Source organism: Cynocephalus volans, chromosome 16 (assembly GCF_027409185.1).
Source record: "Cynocephalus volans isolate mCynVol1 chromosome 16, mCynVol1.pri, whole genome shotgun sequence".
Lineage (NCBI taxonomy): Eukaryota > Metazoa > Chordata > Mammalia > Dermoptera > Cynocephalidae > Cynocephalus > Cynocephalus volans.
In genome coordinates, this window is record NC_084475.1 from 47,586,780 (window position 1) to 47,606,241 (window position 19,462).

At 32.8% G+C, this 19,462-nt stretch overlaps 1 protein-coding gene across 2 annotated transcripts in view; it reads left to right on the forward strand.

Annotated features, from left to right (window-relative positions):
* Nucleotides 1–19,462, forward strand: part of JAK2 (Janus kinase 2) — a 136,061-nt gene that overhangs the window by 54,552 nt on the left and 62,047 nt on the right. For both annotated transcript variants that reach the window (XM_063080689.1, XM_063080690.1), the window contains exons 4-5: nt 7,757–7,880; nt 17,889–18,006. In XM_063080689.1, the coding sequence (XP_062936759.1) occupies nt 7,757–7,880; nt 17,889–18,006 (242 nt within the window). The remainder of the gene's footprint in view (nt 1–7,756; nt 7,881–17,888; nt 18,007–19,462) is intronic.

Here is a 19,462-nt window from a genome sequence, read left to right on the forward strand (position 1 = left end):
AGTATTTTTGAGTTGCTGTTTTCTTCATTCAGCATTTGCTTTGTTGCTGCATATCTTTGACTATTTTCAGAGTTCTTATGAAGTTAACTCTGACAGGTTTTACTCAATTTTTTGTATTTCAGTGGAGGGATAAGTAGGTCCTTGGAGCTACCTATTCCACCATCTTCACTGATGTTACTCTTCTTTTATTTTTGTAATCATGTTTTCCTTTAGTACTTTGAATATATTTGTAATAACTGCTTTGAAGTCTCTGTTTGTTAAATCTCATGTCTGGGTCCTCTCATAAGAGTGTCGTCTTTCTTATTTCCTGTGTATGGATTACACTTTTCTGTTCCTTTGCATGTCTCATAGTGTTTTTGTTAAAAACTGGATATTTTAGGTATATTGTATCAAACCTGAATACTGATTTCTTTTGGGGATTTAAAAATTATTCTTGTTACTGATTTATACATTTTTTATGGTCAGAGTGTATACTCTGTATAATTTCAGTCCTCTGAAATTTGTTGAGACTTTCTTTGTGACTTAGATTATCAACTGTTTTGTTAAAATTTTCACATGCATTTGAAAACTGTATATTATGCACTTGCTAGGTGTAGTGTTCTCTACGTAAGTTGGTTAATAGTTTTAGATCCCTATATTTTTTGTCTTCTGGTTTTTGAGAGATTTTGAATTTGTTTCTCCTTCTGGTTCTATCAGTTTTTGCTTCATGTATTTTGAAGCCATTTATTAGTTACATACAAATTTAATTTAATATTTTTATGTCTTCCTGTTGAATTGACCCACTTATCACTGTGAAGTATTCATTTTTATCTCAACTAATACTTTTTCCTTAAAGTTTAGTTTGTTCAATGTAAATGTTCACTTACTGTGTTTCTATTGATTTCTGTTTGCATTGTGTACAATTTTCCTTTTTTACTTTTAATCTATCATCTTACATTTAAAATGTGTCTCCTGTAAATAACAAAAGTTTATTTTGTTTTTGTTTTTTGTAATCCATACAGATAGGCTATGTATTTTAATTGGCTTGCTTATATTTACATCTCATGTAATTACTGACATAATTGTGTTTAAATCTATTACTTCTATTTTTTTATCTGTTTTTATTTTGTTTTTCTTCTCTTCTACCTTTTTAAAGATTGATCAAGTATCTTTTATTTTTTTCCCTTTATATTATATTTATTTGTTATGGTTTTTATGTAATTCTTTTAGTTGTTACCCTAGAGATTACAATGTACACTTTTGGTTTATTACAATCTTAAGCTAATATGTTATTTTCCAGACAATTCAAGAACTTTACAACAGCTTAGCTCCGTTTACTTCTTTTCACTTTTTGTGTTATTGCTGTATTTTACTTCTGTATACATCATTAACCACACAAGGCACTTATATTATTGTTGCTTTAAATAGTCCTTATTCTTTTAATTTACTCTTTTTTATTCTTTCCTTTGGTTCCAAACTTCCATCTGTCATAATTTCTCTTCAGTCCAAAGAAGTACTTTTAGTATTGTTGTATTTCAGATCTGCTGGTGACAAATTCCTTTAGCTCTTGTTTATCTGAAAATGTCTTTTTTTGCCTTCCTTTTTGAAAGACATTTTCATAGGGTGTATGATTCTACGTTGGCTTTTTTTTTTTTTTTTTTTTTCCATTTAGTGCTTTCAAGATGTCATTTCATTGTCTTTTGGCTTCCATGGTTTTGTTGAAAAGCTACCTGTCAATCTTTTTATTTCACCTTTGAAGTTACTATGTTTCTATTCTCTGGCTACTGTTAAGATTTTTCTTTCTAATGTTCATCTTCAGCAGTTTGACTGTGGTATACTTATGTGTTATTTTCTTTGTTTATCCTGCTTGGGGCTGTATGAGTTTGTTGAATTTGTAGTTCAATGTCTATTTAGCTTTGGAAAATTCTTGACTGTTATCTCTTAAGTTAATGTGTAAATTAGTTCTGTTTGACATGTCTCACATGTTTTTTTATACTCACTTCTGTTTTTTCCATTCTATTATTTTTTGGTGCTTCAATTTGGATATTGATTTGTCCTCATGTTGAATCATCCTGTTTCTATAGGGTATAGTGTGCTGTTCAGTCCAACTATTGGCCCATGGATTAGCAATGTCAATATCACCAGGGAGCCTGTTAAAAATGCAGAATCTCAGGCCCCATCTCAGACCTACTGAAAAATGATTTATTTTAACACAATCCCCAGGTTATTCTTGTACACATTAAAGTTAGGAAAGTATTGTTCTAGTTGATTCAGTTAGGGGAAACAAATAAACAAAAATAACCCTATTTACTTATGTAGCTTATGAAGCCCAGATAGCACATACTCCTGGGATCTTTACAATGGAACCTATCTCATGTGCCATATGCTTTGCTAAACACTTTAATCATGTTATCACAGTTTATCCTTCCAACGATCTTATGAGCTTGGGATTTTTGTCCTTATTCTACAGATGACAGAACAGAGGCCTAGAGAGATTAACTGTCACAAGTTTACCTAGCTAGTATGTGGCTGAGCTTAGACTTAACCCATATCTGACTTTAAGCTTATGCTATATAACTAGTCTCTTTCTGTTGCTTTTAAGAAAATACCTGAAACTGGGTGATTTATAAAGAAAACAATTTATTGCGTACAGTTTTGGAGTCTGGGAAGTCCACAGTGCAGGGAACACAGCTGGTGAAGGCCTTGGTGGTGGCAACAGGGACCCAGGGGTCTCACATTGCAAGATGGTGGAAGCAGAGAGAGAACAGGGAGAGACAGACTCTCCTTTCTCTTCTTTTAAAGCCCTCCAAACTATGCCCCTGACCACCATTTTTAATTCACTAAGGCATGGTTCTACAATCTAATCACCTCTTCAAGGCACCACCTTTCAATTACCATAATAGGGTTTCCCATCCTCATCGGTTACAGTGGGGATTAAGCTTCCAATAAATAAACCTTGAGGGGCACAGTTCAATCAATTCACAGCACTAGGTTACTACTTTTAAACTAGAAAACATTTGAGATGAAAAGATATGCTATTAATAATTATTCTGGGACACTAGGCATATCTTGACCCAACCAGGTTATGCTCCTACTATGCTATATAGCACCTCTCTTTTCTTTTTTTCTTTTGGCAGCTTTATGGTATGGGGATCCAAACCTGTGACCTTAACTATTTTAACTTCAGGAGCATTTGCAGCTAATGCACACTCCTACCTCCATGCCTATGTATATTTTATGTCTTCTGCCTAGAACTACATAGAATAGCTAAATCCCGATGTGCTTTCAGCTTATGTATTATCTTTTCAGAAGCCTCCATTGAAGTCTTTTCTCCACTTGCCCCTCTTGATAAATTTTTTACCTCTCCTCTGTACTTCCCTGTTTTTCTGTGGTCTTTACTATCATTGCACTTAGCCTCTTGAATTGTAATTCTCCAATGGCTTCTCTGTCCCATCTACTATATTGTGAGACCCTTAAAGTTAGGCACTCTTTTTCATTTCTGTATTTCCAGTACCTGCCTGTGCCTATTATAGAATAGGGACTCTGTTAATATTAGTGGAATGATGACTTTTCTTGCTCTGGAGTATGGAACTGAAATCACAATTCTGGTAATGGCCCAGGAAAGAAGAAACACACTGAAGTGATTTTAGCAGATAAGAGTAAAAAGAATTTGGTCTTGGTGTGAAGGGAAAGTAAGGGAGTTAAAAATGACTCTGAGGTTTCTTTGAGGTCCTGTATTTTCAGTATAAAGTGTGTCTCAAACATTGTTTCACTACTTTTTCTTCATTTCTAGAACAATCCAATTAACATGAACTACTAAGAAAAAAAATGGAATAAGTATAATATATAATTGCAATTTTGGAACAAGGAAATAGTGTGATTAAACATGACTATAAGCACTGTCGTCTTTACTTGTTTTCAGGGCTACCTATTCTTAAGAAACCATTATTCATCATGTCAAAAAGTCCTGAATATGAATTCACTTTTCCTGCTTTGTGTAATTGCTCTATTGTTTGAAAAGTCATGACATCATCTTATTCTAAAAAAAAAAAAAAAAAAAAAATTCGTATTATATGCTAAGAATAGTGATTAAAATTTTATTTGGGTGATTATATTTAAACTAAATGCTAGTGTTTTAAGTTCTCTTCCCAGTGTTTTCTCTTTCCAAGGTAATCTGACATCAGGTCTTTTATGGCACCTTCCAGGGCAGTTTCATCTCCCACTGTGTCTCTTATGTAACTAGAACACTGGCTATACCAAACATTCTGTGGATAGAGGAGAGGTAGTACCTTCTATGTAAAAGAATTGGTATGTGCAAGGCACAGAGACATGAGATTATGATGCTAACTACTTGATTGATTAGATGATGATATTCAAATTTTAAAGTTTAAAAAACTTTTTCAATGCAGAATTAGCCTAGATTAAAATAGTAAAATAACCATTTGTGAAGTTATTTGAATGGTATTATTTCCTGTCAACTTATGGTTATAATTTTATAAACCATCATTCTCTGTAGTTTGAAGATGATTTACAGGGTGTACCTGTATCTTGGTATCAATTAATATCTTTTTTCTTTCTTATTTTTTTTGTTTTATTTCTTTCACTTTTCTTTCTTTTTGACATGTTTGCTGCTTCTATATAATGAATTCTCTTAAAAAATGAAGTTTCTTTTCCACTATACTCCTACCTTCCTTTTCCCTTAGTCCCATCCTGGTAACTGGAGCAATAATCTCTTGTGAATGTTTTCATAGTTTCTCCATGATCATGTAATCATATATGGACACCCAGTTCCACCCTTCCCTCTACCATACAAACAGTTATTAAGATTTTGAGACCATTACTTTATATAATAGAATCATGTCATGTATTCTTGTGTGTGTCTTGCTTTTCTTATGAAAAGATACATTGTACAAAATCTATTCAAGCCAACTATTTTTTGCACTAACTCATTCTTTTTATTGAATTTTATAATAGTCCATAGCATGGATTATACTACTACAATTTTTTCATATCTTCTGCTCTTGCATTTATGTTTTTTGGTTTCCATTTTCTTATCACTATATTGTACTTTTAGGAGTACACAGGAGAGATTGCTGGATTGAAGGGTTGTTTTAAATTTTTATAGGCATTGACTTCTCACAAATGTATGAGTATTGCTCTCTCAGAAACTACACCAGTTTACATTTCTAGCAATACTATTACACAGTACCCTTTTCACTGTGATTCACCACTAGGTGTTATTCCTCTTATTATTTTTGTTAAGTGAATGTGTGGTATAAAGTCTATCACATAATTTTAATTTTCATTTCCTTCAGTATTAGGTATTACACATCCTTTCACATGTTTATTAGTCATGTGGATTTTCTCTCCTGTGAATAACTTATTTCCATTTTTTTCTTTTTAATCCTGATTTTATTATTATAAAATATTTCAAGTAATATTTTGTATATAAAAATAAAATATGTACCAGTGTACTTACTCACCAGTCAAATTTCAAATTTATCATTTTCCCATAATTCTCTAATATGTTATTGTGATGAATTAAACTAATACATTTTTCTAATTTAACCATCTCTGCAATCTTAGGATAAATGAACTTTGTCATAATTTTTTAAATGAAATATTGTCAGATTTAGTTTGCTGGTATTCAGTTTAGGATTTTTTTTTTTTTTCTATTTTGGGTAGCAACGTTACGTTTTCATAATATCTTTGTCTAGTTTTGGTATCATGGTCAAACTAAACTCATTTAATGTGTCAACTTCTGTTTTCTCTTTTTCTATTATCTATAATAGTATATTTAAGGTGTAATTGTCTTTCATGTTTGGTTGAACTCATATAAATCTCATCTAGGCCTGATGGTTTTTATTTTCCTTTTTTCTTATTTTTTTCTTCTTTCTCTTTCCTCCTTCTTCTACCTTTCTTCTCCATTTTTATTAAGTGTGTAGATTCAGTTTTTAATGGTTATAGTTCTATTGAAGTTTCTTATTCTTAAATCTTTTTTGAAGTTATATTTTTCCCAAAATTGTCCATCTTGTCCACATTTTCAAATTTATTAGCATAATAATGTTCTAGCACTCTGTCTTCATAATCTATAATTATGTTTTAAAAAACTTCTTAGTGTTTATCTGTGCCTCTTTTTTTCCTTATCACACTTGATAAAAGGCTTCTTTATCTTGTTAGTCATTGCAAAGAATTGTCTTTTATTTTATTGAATCTTTATTTTCTGTTAACTTCTACTCTTCATCATGTTGTCTTTCAACTGTCTTTGGAATTACTCTGTTTTTTAATGTACTTAGTTAGATATTTAGATCATTGTCTGTTATTTTCTAGTGTAAGCAGGTTAAAGCTATAACTTTTCCTCTTGCGTATCACTTCAGTTGTATTCCACAATTTTTAATACATAGTATTAGATAATCATCATTCTTTATAAATGCTTTTTAATTTCTGTTAAAATTTTACCATTGACCTCTGAGGTATGTAGAAGTATTTGTAAGTAAAAGAATGAATGCCAGGATACAGTTTAAAAGTTGTTACTGAATAATTATTTTATATGTAGCTTACTGAAATTATTGTACATCTATAAGTAGACAGTCATGTTAATTTAAATTCAGAATTTAAATGTTTGTTGTCAGTGTATCATTTATGGCATTTCTATCCACAGAGGAAAAGAATGAAAGCATCACGAGAATAAAAATTCAATACTTTTTATATCTGTGAGGATTGTTTTCAAATATATAGGATTAAAAAATTATTTTTACATATTTGTTACTGATTTAATTTAATTGGTTAAAGAACATAGTATGTATGATTGTTCTCTGGCATTTGTGGAGGCTCGTCTTGAGTTCCACATGATTGTTGTATATGTTTGTGTGCATGTATGTGTATGTGTGAATGTCCTATATGGGCTTGAAAATAATACGCATTATTGTGTGGCCTAGGTATTCTATTGGATTTTAGTTCAGTGGTTTTCAACACTTCATTAATGTACCTTCTAAAATATCTTTGAAAATATCACATACCCTTGCACATTTTAACTTGATATTTAAAATTTGTTATCGTAATTTTAAATAGTGAAAAGGATATAATTACTAGAGTTTTGTATAAAACTTGACATTTTATTATTATTTTTTTTATTTTTTTATTTTTTAACATGTTTTTATTTATTTATTTAATTTTTTGTCACCGGTAAGGGGATTGCAACCCTTGGCTTAGTGTCGCCCACACTGCACTCAGCCAGTGAGCGCACCGCCATTCCTATATAGGATCCGAACCCGCGGGGAGAGTGCCGCTGCGCTCCCAAGCGCTGCACTCTCCCGAGTGCGCCACAGGACCGGCCCTAAAACTTGACATTTTAAAATAAAACTGTCATTATTCTTTTAAAAGTGTCCAATGACTTCTAAATATTTTAGTGATTTGATACCCTCAATATCAATTAAAACACACACACACACACGAATGAACTTCCACCTCCAGTTAAGAGAAAATTGTAAATTTGAGTCAATCTTTTTTCAGAGAAGAGAACAACCAAAAGAACAGGATAAAATGTTTTTTAAGAATCTGCTTGAAAGGGTCCGAGCAGTCATTTTTTAAAGTATGTTTAAAAAAAGGTATTTGATTAAGGATTTAGTTGTAAGTGGTGTTGTACTAAAAGATTTCAACTGCTATGGCATTTTGTTCTGATTTCGAGTTGTTACTTCAACCCCATTACAAATTGTAGATGTTATGTAAATATTCTGTTAACTATCTGTAATCATTTCTTTTTCTGCTTCTTTTCTAGGTATCACACCTGTGTATCATAATATGTTTGCTTTAATGAGTGAAACAGAAAGGATCTGGTATCCGCCCAACCATGTCTTCCACATAGATGATTCAACCAGGCATAATGTACTCTACAGAATAAGGTACTTTCTCCAGTAAAGTGACTCACTTAATGGTAAAACAGCAAAGTGAGAGAAATTATCAAAAATATTTTTCATTGCAGGGTATGTAATACCAGAGACCAGACCAATTACTTATCATTTAATCTTGTTCAAAATTTAAGACTGTGTTTCTCCACTAGAGGAAGTATTCATACATGTTTAATTAGAATGCTCTGAGAATAAAGGTGTTCTGGCAGGATGACACTTTATCATTTATGATTATAATTAAAGAAATAAAACAAGGATGAGAAATGTCCTTTCCTAGCAAAATCTTTCATGTTTGGAATATTGCTGATTCCACAGGAAATTTGATGTTTTGTGCAATAAAATGCAATGTCACATGTCTTCTTTATAAATTATTTTTGGTTTTAAATTGAAGTCCAGGAAAGATAAGGTTTTTGCCAGTGTTTATTTGCAGCCTCAAATTATCAGTTGATTTACTTAATAACTTATGGCAATGTGTAATACCTATTTAGAGAAATCTAGAGGTATTTTTTTTATTCAGAAGGATGAAACAAAGAAATAAGTGCACTATTTCTCTTTCCTTGTCTGGCTTATTTCGCTTAACATTATTTTCTCCAGACTCATCTATGTTGCTGCAAATGGCAGAATTTCATTCTTTTTTATGACTGAGTAGTATTCCATTGTGTATATATACCACATTTTCCTTAGCCAGTCATCCCTCGATGGACACTTAGGTTTGTTCCGTATTTTGGCTATTGTAAATAGAGCTGTGATGAACATGGGAGTGCAGATATCCCTTTGAAATGATGATTTACAGTCTGCTGGATATATATACCCAGTAGTGGGATTGCTGGATCATATGGTAGTTCTATCTGTAGTTATTTAAGGCACCTCCATACTGTTTTCCATAATGGCTGTGCTAATTTACAGTCCCACCAAGAGTGTAGAATAGTTCTCCTTTCATGGCATCTTTACCAGCATTTGTTATTCCTGGTCTTTTTAATAATGGACAGTCTAACTGGAGTGAGATGATATCTCAGTATGGTTTTGATTTGCATCACTCTGATGATTAGTGTTGCTGAGCATTTTTTCATGTACCTTTTGTCCCATTTGTATGTCTTCCTTTGAAAAATGTCTATTCATTTCCTTTGCTCATTTTTAAATTGGATCATTATTTTTTTTTAATGTATAGTTGTTTGAGTTCTTTGTATATTCTGGATATTAATCCCTTGTCAGATGTATAGTTTGCAAATATTTTCTCCCACTCTATAGGTTGTTGTTTCACTCTGTTGATTGTTTCTTTTGCTGTGCAGAAGCTTTGTAGTTTGATATAATCCCATTTGTTTATTTTTTCTTTAGTTGCTTGTGCTTTGGGGGTCTTATTCATAAAGTCTTTGCCTAGTCCTACTTCCTGGAGTATTTCCCATATGTTTTCCATTAGTAATTTTATGGTTTGGGGTCTTATATTTAAGTCTTTAGTTCATTTTGAGTTGATTTTGGTATATAGTGAGAGGTATAGGTTCTGTTTCATTCTTCTGCATATAGATGTCCAATTTTCCCAACACCATTTATTGAAGAGGCAGTTTTTTCTCCAGTGTTTGTTCTCGTTGCCTTTGTCAAAGATCAGTTGGCTGTAAGAATGTCGGTTGATTCCTGGGTTTTCTATTCTGCTCCATTGATCCAAGTGTCATTTTTTATTCCAGTACCATGCTGTTTTGGTTACAATAGCTTTGTAATATAATCTGAAGTTGGGTAGTCTTATGCCTCTGGCTTTATTTTTGTTTTTGCTCAGAATTTCTTTGGCTACTCACGGTCTTTTACTGTTCCATATGAATGTTAGGATTGCCTCCTCTATTTCTTTGAAGAATGTCATTGGTATGTTGATGGGGATTGCATAGATTCCTTTGGTAGCATGGACATTTTCATAATGTTGATTCTTCCCATCTACGAGCATGGTATGTCTTTGCACCTTTTTCTGTCCCCTTTAATTTTTTTCAGTAGTGTTTTGTAGTTCTCATTGTAGAGATCTTTAACCTCCTAGGTTAAATTGATTCCTAGGTATTTAATTTTTTGGCAATTAATGTAAATGAGCTTGCTTTCTTGATTTCTTTTTCTGCTAGTTCATTACTGGAGTATAAAAATGCTATTTATTTTGGGTGTTGGGTTTGTATCCTGCCAAATTACTGAAATTGTTAATCAGCTTTAAGATTTTTTTGGTAGAATCTTTAGGTTTTTCTGTATATAAGATCATGTCCTGTGCAAACAGGGATAGTTTGACTTTGTCCTTTACAGTTTAGATGCCCTTTATTTCTTTCTCTTGCCTGATTGCTCTGGCTAGTGCTTCCAATACTATGTTACGATGTTGACAATTGCTTTGTCATAAATGGCTTTTATTATGTTGAGATATTTTCCTTCTATACCTAATTTCCTGAGAGTCTTTATTATGAAGAGATGTTGAATTTTGTCAAATGCTTTTTCTGAATCTATTGAGATAATCATATGGTTTTTATCCTTGATTTTATTGATATGTTGTATGACATTTATTGACTTGCATATGTTGAACCATCCTTGCATCCCTGGGATCAATCCCACTTGATCACGGTGTGGAATTTTTTTGATGTGTTGCTGTATTCTGCTTGCTTATATTTTGTTGAGGATCTTTGCATCTATGTCCATCAAAGATATTGGCCTGTAATTTTCTTTTTTTGTTGTGTCTTTATCTGGTTTTGGTATCAGGGTAATGCTGGCCTCATAGAATGAGTTTGGGAGAATGGCTTTGGTTTCAGTTTTTTGGAAATTTTTGAAAAGAAGTGGTACTCATTCTTCTTTAAAGGTTTGATAGAATTCAACTGTAAAGCAATCTGTTCCTGGCTTTTCTTTGCTGGAAGATTACTGATTACTGCTTCAATCTCATTGCCGGTTATTAGTCTGTTTGGGTTTCCTGTTCCTCTTGGTTCAGTCTTGGCAGTTTGTATGTTCCAGAAATTTATCCATTTCCTCCAGGTTTTCCTATTTGTTGGCATACAGTTGTTTATAATAATCTCTAATGATTCTTTGTATTTCTGTGGTATCAGTTTTAATGTCTCCCTTTTCATTTCTGATTTTTGTTATTTGGTCTTCTCTCTTTTTGTTAGCCTAGATAATGGTTTGTCTTTTATTTTTCTTCTCAAAAAACCAGCTTCTTGTTTCATTGATCTTTTGTATTGTTTTTTGGGGTCTCTATTTCATTTAATTCTGCTCTGATCTTAATTATTTCTTATTATCTACTACTTCTAGGATTTGATTGTTGTTGTTTTTCTAGTTCTTTGAGGTGTAGTGTTAGGTCATTTATTTGGAGTCTTTCCATTCTTTTGATGTAAGCATTTATTGCAATAAACTTCCCTCTTAGTATTGCTTTTTCAGTATCCCACAGGTTATGGTATGATGTATCTTTATTTTCATTAGTTTCAAGAAATTTTTGATTTCCTGTTTCAATTCTTGGACCTGTAGGTCATTCAGGAGTCTGTTGTTTAGTTTCCATGTACTTGTATAGTTTCCAGAGTTTTGCTTGTTGTTGACTTCCAGTTTTATTCCTTTGTGGTCTGAAAAGATACTTGGTATTATTTCAGTTTTTCTAAATTTGCTGAGACTTGATTTGTGACCTAACATGTGGTCTATCCTGGGTAATGTTTCATGTGCTAATAAGAAGAATGTGTAGTCTCTAATTGTTTGATGAAATGTTCTGTAAATGTCTGTGAAGTCCAATTGGTCTGAGGATCTCATTTAAATCCTGTGTTTCTTTGTTGGTTTGTTGTCTGGAAGATCTGTGTAATGCTGAGAGAAAGGTGTTCAGGTCACCCACTGTTATTGTATTAGGGTCTATCTCTCTTTTTAGGTCTAAGAGTGTTTCCTTTACATACCTGGGTACTCCACTGTTGGGTGCATGCATATTTATGATTATTATGTCTTCTAACTGGATATATCCATTTATGATCATGTAATGGCCTTCTTAATCTCTTTACGGTTTTGGTTGAACATCTATTTTATCTGATATAAGAGTAGCTACACCTGCTTGTTTTTGGTTTCCACTTGCATGGTATATCTTTTTCCATGCCTTCACGTTTAGTCTGTGTGTGTGCCTTTATAGGTGAGGTGGGTCTCTTGAAGATAGCATATAGCTGTGTTTAGCTTTTTAATCCAATCAGTTACTCTGTGTCTTTTGAATGGGGAGTTTAATCCATTTATATTTATGGTTGTTATTGACAAGTATTGCTTTACTCCTGTCATTTTATTGCTTTTTGTTTAGATGTTTTAAATAGCATTTGTTCCTTTCTTTCCCTTTTATATTTCATCTTCAGTGTTAGTTGGATTTTTGAGATGACATGATTTAGCTTTTTCCTCTTTGTAGTTTGCATTTTGGCTTTAACTGCAGGTTTTGCTCTTCCTTGTGAATTCATGATAGTGATTATCATTTTTCAGATTGTGGATGCAGGTCTCCTTTGAGAATTTCTTGCAGGGCTGGATATGTGTTGGTTAACTTCCATAATTTTTGTTTGTCTGGGAAATACACTATTTCTTTCTTATTTCTGATGGATAACCTTGCTGGATATAGAATTCTTGGCAGGCATTTTTATCTTCTTATTATTTTGGATATATCATCCCATTTTCCTCTGACCTGTAAGGTTTCATTTGAGAAGTGCTGTTAGTCTGATGGTTGTTCTCTTATAGTTGACTTGATGCTTTTCTTTTACTGCTTTTAGAATTCTCTCTTTGGCTTTGGGCTTTGCCAGTTTGACTGTAATGTGTCTTGGAGAGGATCCTTTTGGATTGCATCTTTTGGAGGACCTTTGGGATTCGTAGATCTGAAGGTCTGCATCTCTCCATATACATGGGAATTTTTCTGTTATTATTTCCTTGAATAGGTTTTCCATGCTTTTTCCTTTCTCCTCCCCTTCTGGAATACCCATGATTCAGGTGTTTGTTTGCTTGAGATTGTGTGCTAGCTCTCTTAGATTTTCTTCATTTTTTAATCTTTTTTCCTTTTTTTTTTGGTCTGCCTGGGTTATTTCAAAAAGACCATCTTCAAGGTCTGAAATTCTTTTTTCTGCTTGCTCTAGCCTGTTGCTAAAGCTTTCTGTTCTGTTTTTTTTATTTCATTGAGTGAATCCTTCAGTTTTAGGAGTTTTGCTACTAAATTAAATTCTTTTTTAACATATTAATCTTTGTAAATTTCCTCCATCATGTCTTGGAGATTTTTTTTTGTTTCATCGTGTTCTCTAATTGATTCTCCTCTTTTATCTCTTGAGTTTTCTTAAAATCAGTGTTCAGAATTCCTTTTCAGACATTTCAGGGGTTTCCTGCTCTGTGAAGTCTTGTACTTGAGAATTAACATTTTCCTTCAGTAGTATAACATCTTCTTGTTTATTTATAGTTCTATTTTTTGTTGATGTTAGGTTATCTGATATGGCACTTGTTTCTTTTGTTACTGTGGAATGGACTGTGAGGAGAAAGATTTCCTCCTTTATTTGTAGGCTCTGCTGGTGACTCTTGTTTCAGTGCAGTTGAGTGTATGGTGGTCTGTCTTGGCTCCTGCTCAGGTAGCGGGCAGGCCTCTCCAGGGCTTGGGTAGCATGGGCTGCTGCTGGTGGTGGTTCATGGCCAGGACTGTCAATCACCTGGGCTCCCGCTTGGGTGGTGGGCGGGCCTGTCCAGGGCTCGGGCGGGTGGCATGCAGGCAGGACTGGCACTCACCTGGTCTCCAGCACGGGCATTGGGCGGGTCTCCCTGGGGTTTGGGCAGTGTGGGCCAGTGGTAGTGGCAACAGTGGCAGCACACAGGTGGGACCAGCACTCACCTGGGCTCCCACTTGGGTGGTGGGCAATCCTCTCTCACAATTTTTAAACTTCTAATTGTTAAAAGGCAAACTTTAAAGATGGTTTCAACAAATCAAGTAAACAAAAGGTTAGTAGTTTTACAAATCTAAATAAAAACATTGACTCTGTTAAATAATTATTCACATTACGTGAAGAGTTGGTTCACAAAAGAAGAGCATATAGTTCATGGCCTTTTGAAAAACTGCTCACACTATCTCTTATGATTAATTAGCTGATGAAAAATCATACCTCTGTGGAAAATAGTTTTACTGTATTTGTAGTTCTTGTTTACATGCTGTTCCTCATAATTTTCTGTTGATTTTTTTATTACAGGTGGCTCTTATTATGAAATAGATCCATTTCATGCAGAGAGTCAGTATTGCTTAGTAAAAAGAACATGGACTCATTTATGATGTTAAAAAGAAAGGGAAAGGAAACCTTAATAACCTAAGACTCAAGAGAGATATCCTTAATATAATAAAGGGTGTCTACTAAAAACATGTAACAAATATTACTCTTCATGGTAAAACATTAGAGCAGTCTCTTTAAAATCAGTAACAAGACAAGAAAATAGTGATGCCCATTATCAGTGCTTCTATTCATTATTTTAGTGGCATTCCTAACCAGTCCTTTAAGACAAGAAAAATAAATGTTTAGTGATTAACAACAAAGACGCAAAAAGTCATTATTTGGAGATGATATGATTGTTAACGTAGAAAATATGAGAAAATCAACAGGCATAAATTATAAGCATTCAGTAGGATGCTAGATCTGTATGATCAATATTTTTTAAAGTCAGTATATACCACAAACAAACAGAAAAGAGGCCACTTAAAATAGCAACTAATAGCAACAAGGTACCTAGAATTAACTCTATCCAGTTATTTCTTTTATGTAGGTTTTAAGACATAAAATTTGTATTATTTAAAGATGTTTGCTAGCATGCAATGATTGACAAGATATCAAAAGGTTATTAAAGTATTAGAACTAATAAATGAGCTCACAGTTGCAGGATAGAAGATCAGTTTACAAAAATCAATTGTACTTGTATACACACAAGCAATGAACAATAAAAATGAAATTAAGAAAACAACTCCATTTTAATTGCATCAAAAAAAAAAAAACCTTAGGAGTAAACTTGATAAAAGAAGTGCAATATGTGTGTACTGAGAAGTATGAAAAATGAAATAAACACCTAAATAAATAGAAAGATATGTTTAGAAGATATTGTTAAGGTGGCAATACTCCTCAAATCCATCTTTATGTTTTTTGCAATCCCTACTGAAATTCTAGCTGTCTTTATGATAGAAATTGACATGTTAATTATAATAGTCATATAAAAATCAAAGGGACTTAGCATAGCCAAAACAATCTTGAAAAAGGAAAAAGTTAGAAGACTTACATTTTCTAATTTCAAAATTTACTGCAAAACTACAGGAATCAAGACAGTGTGGTACTAGCTTAAGGACAGATATATAGATCAATGGAATAGAATTGAGAGTCCAAAAATAATTCCTCACATTGGTGGTAATTGATTTTTGGTGAGGGTGCCAAGACAATTCATGGGGAAAGAATAGTCTTTACAACAAATGGTGCTGGGACAACTGAATATCCACATGTAAGGTATTAAAGTTAGAACAAAACATTCCCAGCACCAATATATGAGCATCCCAATCAGTCCAAACCCTCTCCAACACTTGTTATTGTTTGTCTTTTTTATTTTTGCCATCCTAGGGGATCAATTGTTATCCCATTGTGGTTTTGATTTGCATTTCTCTGATGACTAATGATGTTGAGCATCTTTTTATAATGTGTGATGATCAAATCAGGATAATCAGCATATTCATCATTATAAAATGTAATCATTCTTTGTGTGCACACATTGTGTACAGATATTGATATTCATTCAACTCCATACCCCACAAATATGTATAATCAGTTATGTTTCAATAAAAAATTTTTTTTACAAAAGTTAAATTAAAATTGATTATAGAGCTTAAGCTAAGAGTTAAAACTATGAAACTCTTAGAAGAAACAGATGTAAATCTTTGTGTACTTAGATTAGTTCTTTGTTCTTTAGATATAACACCAAAAACTCAAATGATGAAAGAAAAGTAGATAAATTGGGCTTTATCAATGAACATATACTCCTCAGATCAATTTGAGGAGTTGCCATCTTAACAATATTAAGTCTTCTAAAAATATCTTTCTATTTATTTAGGTGTTTATTTAATTTTTCATATTTCTCAGTGCACACATTTAGCACTTCTTTTATTAAGTTTATTCCTAAGGTTTTTTTTGATGCTATTATAAATGGAGTTGTTTCAATCTTGATAAAGCCCAATTTATCTATTTTTCTTTCATCGTTTGAGCTTTTGGTATCATATCTAAGAAACAGAAAGAATCACAATAATACATTGAACTTTCAGAAGGAGAAAACAGAACTGTGGATACGAGACATGGGAAAGGAAGAAGGGAAGTTCAATGTAATTATTGTGATTTTTTCTTTCTCTTTCTCTCTCTCTCTTATTTATTTATTTATTAGCTGCCACTTATGAGTGAGGACCTGTGGTAGTTCCCTTTCTGTGCCTGGCTTATTTTACTTAACATAATTTTCTCCAGGCTCATCCATGCTGCTGCAAAAGGCAGAATTTCATTCTTTTTATGGCTAAGTAGTATTCCATTAAGTTACTTTTTTGTATATGTGTGAGGTGGTAATCAAAATTGAAAACATCTGTGCATCAAAGAACACTGTGAAGAATGTGAAAAGGCATCCCACAAAATGGAAGAAAATGTTTGTAAATCATATATCTGATAAAGATCTTATATCCAGAATATATGAAGAATTCTTACAGCTCAATAATACTGTGACAACCCAGTGGAAAAATAGCAAAGGACTTGAACAGACATTTTTCCAATGAAGACATACGAATGGCCAATAAGCATGTGAAAAGATGTTTAACTTCGTTAGTCATCAGAGAAATGCAAATCAACACCACAGTGGGATAACAATTGATCCACTAAGATGGCAAAAATAAAAAAGACAAACAATAGCAAGTGTTGGAGAGGATTTGGACCGATTGGTATGCTCATATATTGCTGTTGGGAATGTAAAATGGTGCAGCCACTTTGGAAAACACTTTCGCCATCCCACAAAAAGATAAACTTATACATGGCTTTTCATAGCAGCATTATTCATAGTAGCAAAAAACTGGAAACAATGAGATATCAAGTGATGAATGGACAAGCAAAATGTGGTATATGCGTACAGTGGAATATTCGGCAATAAAAAGGAATGAAGTACAGATGCATGCTATAAGGAGGATTAACCTTTTAAACATTATGTTAAGCACAAGAAGGTACATGGAAAAAGCCACATATTATGTGATTCCATTTATACAAAATGCCCAAAATAGGCAAATTTATAGAGATATAAAGATTAATGGTAACTTACAGATGGGGAGTAAATAGGAGTGATTTGGATGTGACCGCTAATGGATGTGGAGTTTCTTTTAGGGAGAATGAAAATGTTCTAAAATTAGATTGTGGTGATGTTTATACAATACTGTGAATATATTGAAAACATTGAATTGTGCACTTTAAATGGGTGAGCTGTTCAATATGCAAATTATATCTCAAGAAAGCTGTTGTAAAAAAAATCAATATAGAGTATTTTTGTTTCTTTGAAGCACGTTAATTTTCATTTCTCCCAAAGAAGAAACAATTATTTGTTTTCACACCAAATTAGCATTTTCAGATTCCTCTACTGATGTTACTGGATTAAAACATTTTTTTTTCTTTTTAAAAATATTTTATTTCTACATTTCCCTATTTTCTATTATTGCTTTGACATTCTCTGCACTGAAGGAGGCAATATATTGACTTTACACTTATATTTCTTGTATTTTCTGCCTATGTTATTATCATGGTCTTATCCAGATATCCTTTTGTCCCCAACTTGTGTTTAACACTGTTAGCAGTGTATTCTGATTATGGGATAATACCTCTCAGTATGCTAGAAGTGGTTATGAGGGTACTTTAAAAAGTTTGTAGAAAAATAGAATTAAAAGATAATATGAATCTTTCCATGAACTTTTTGAAGTACATTCGTATATGCAGTGTGTATATATTTGAACTATCTGGAGGCTAACCAAATGTCTTAACTGTCTTGTAGATTTTACTTTCCTCGCTGGTATTGCAGTGGCAGCAACAGAACCTATCGACATGGGATATCTCGAGGTGCTGAAGCTCCTCTTCTTGATGATTTTGTCATGTCTTATCTTTTTGCTCAGGTAAGATTATATTATCTTACTTGTACCTGTGTTAAATGATAAATATTTTGCTGTGTAGTATATCTCTTAATCATACAAAAATATTTCATATATGGGAAAATTGCAATTGTGTTTTGCACAGCAGGTACAGAGCAATAACAAAATTGAGTCTTTTTATCACTAATTTTTAATCCCATGGTTTGTGGATGATAGAATCTATTTTATAAAGATTCCTTGAATTGACCCTTTTGAATTTTCTTTTTTTTTAATTTTAGGGATTTCTGTCATTTCAGTGATTCCACAAGGTATAGACTGAGTTTTTACAACATGATTTATGAAGAAATAGTGGCTGAAATATGAGTCTAAAATTTCCTTAGAATTTTTTTTTTTTTTTTTTAAATTCCTGGACACTTTCAGACTTAAATAGTGGGTTGTGAAATGTAAAGAATGTAGATAACATAAAAAGTGGTCTACAGTAGTTTGTATAGCTCCTCATAGGACGGAAGCTGGATGTTGATATTTAGCCGCCTGAGAGCTGTATACTAGTTATTTGTCTTTAATACAGTTATGTTAAATTTTTTAGTGTGTTTGAACATTTCATAATGCTTTCTTATCTATTACCTTGTTATAAACAGTAATTGGAATGTTTTGTTATTAAATTACTTTTTTTTTCCATGCGCTGCTGGGCTAGTATGAATAGAAGCTAAAGAAAGGAGATTAGTGCCCTTGGGTAAAGATATGCTCTTGGTATCCCTACTGTATTAGATTAAGGAGTTCTAAATCAAATTGCTAATATTGTAGGAAATAACCACATAGATCCTCATGGCTCGCATTTCCAAGAAAACTTATAGGGCTAGTTCAGTTTATGAGCAACAAATTGAAAAGTATTTCTCTATTGGGATATGAGACCAGCCAACATTTTTTTATTGTGGTAAGGAATTCATAATAAAATTAACCATTTTAACTATTTTTAAGTGTACAGTTTAGTTGCATTAATTAAATACATTCACATTGTTGTACAACGTTTGCCACCGTCCACCTGCAGAACATTTTTCATCTTCCCAAACTGAAACTTCATACCTGTTAAACCTTCTCCCTCTGGCCATTGGCAGTCATCATTCTACTTACTGTCTCTCTGAATTCGCCTGTTCTACGTACCTGATACAAATGGAAATACACAGTACTAGTATTTTTTTACTGGCTTATTTCACTTAGCATAATGCCTTCAAGGTTCATCTGTGTTGTAGCATGTATTAGAATTTTATTCCTTTTTAAGGCTGAGCAATATTCCATTGTATGTATATACTACATTTTGTTTATCCATCTGTTAACGGACACTTGGATTGCTGCTGCTATGAACATGGATATAAAAATATTTCTTTGAGTCTCTGCTTTCAGTTCTTTTGGATATAACCTAGAAGTGGAATTGCTGGATCATATCATAATTCTCTTATTTTTTTTGCCATACTCTTTTCCA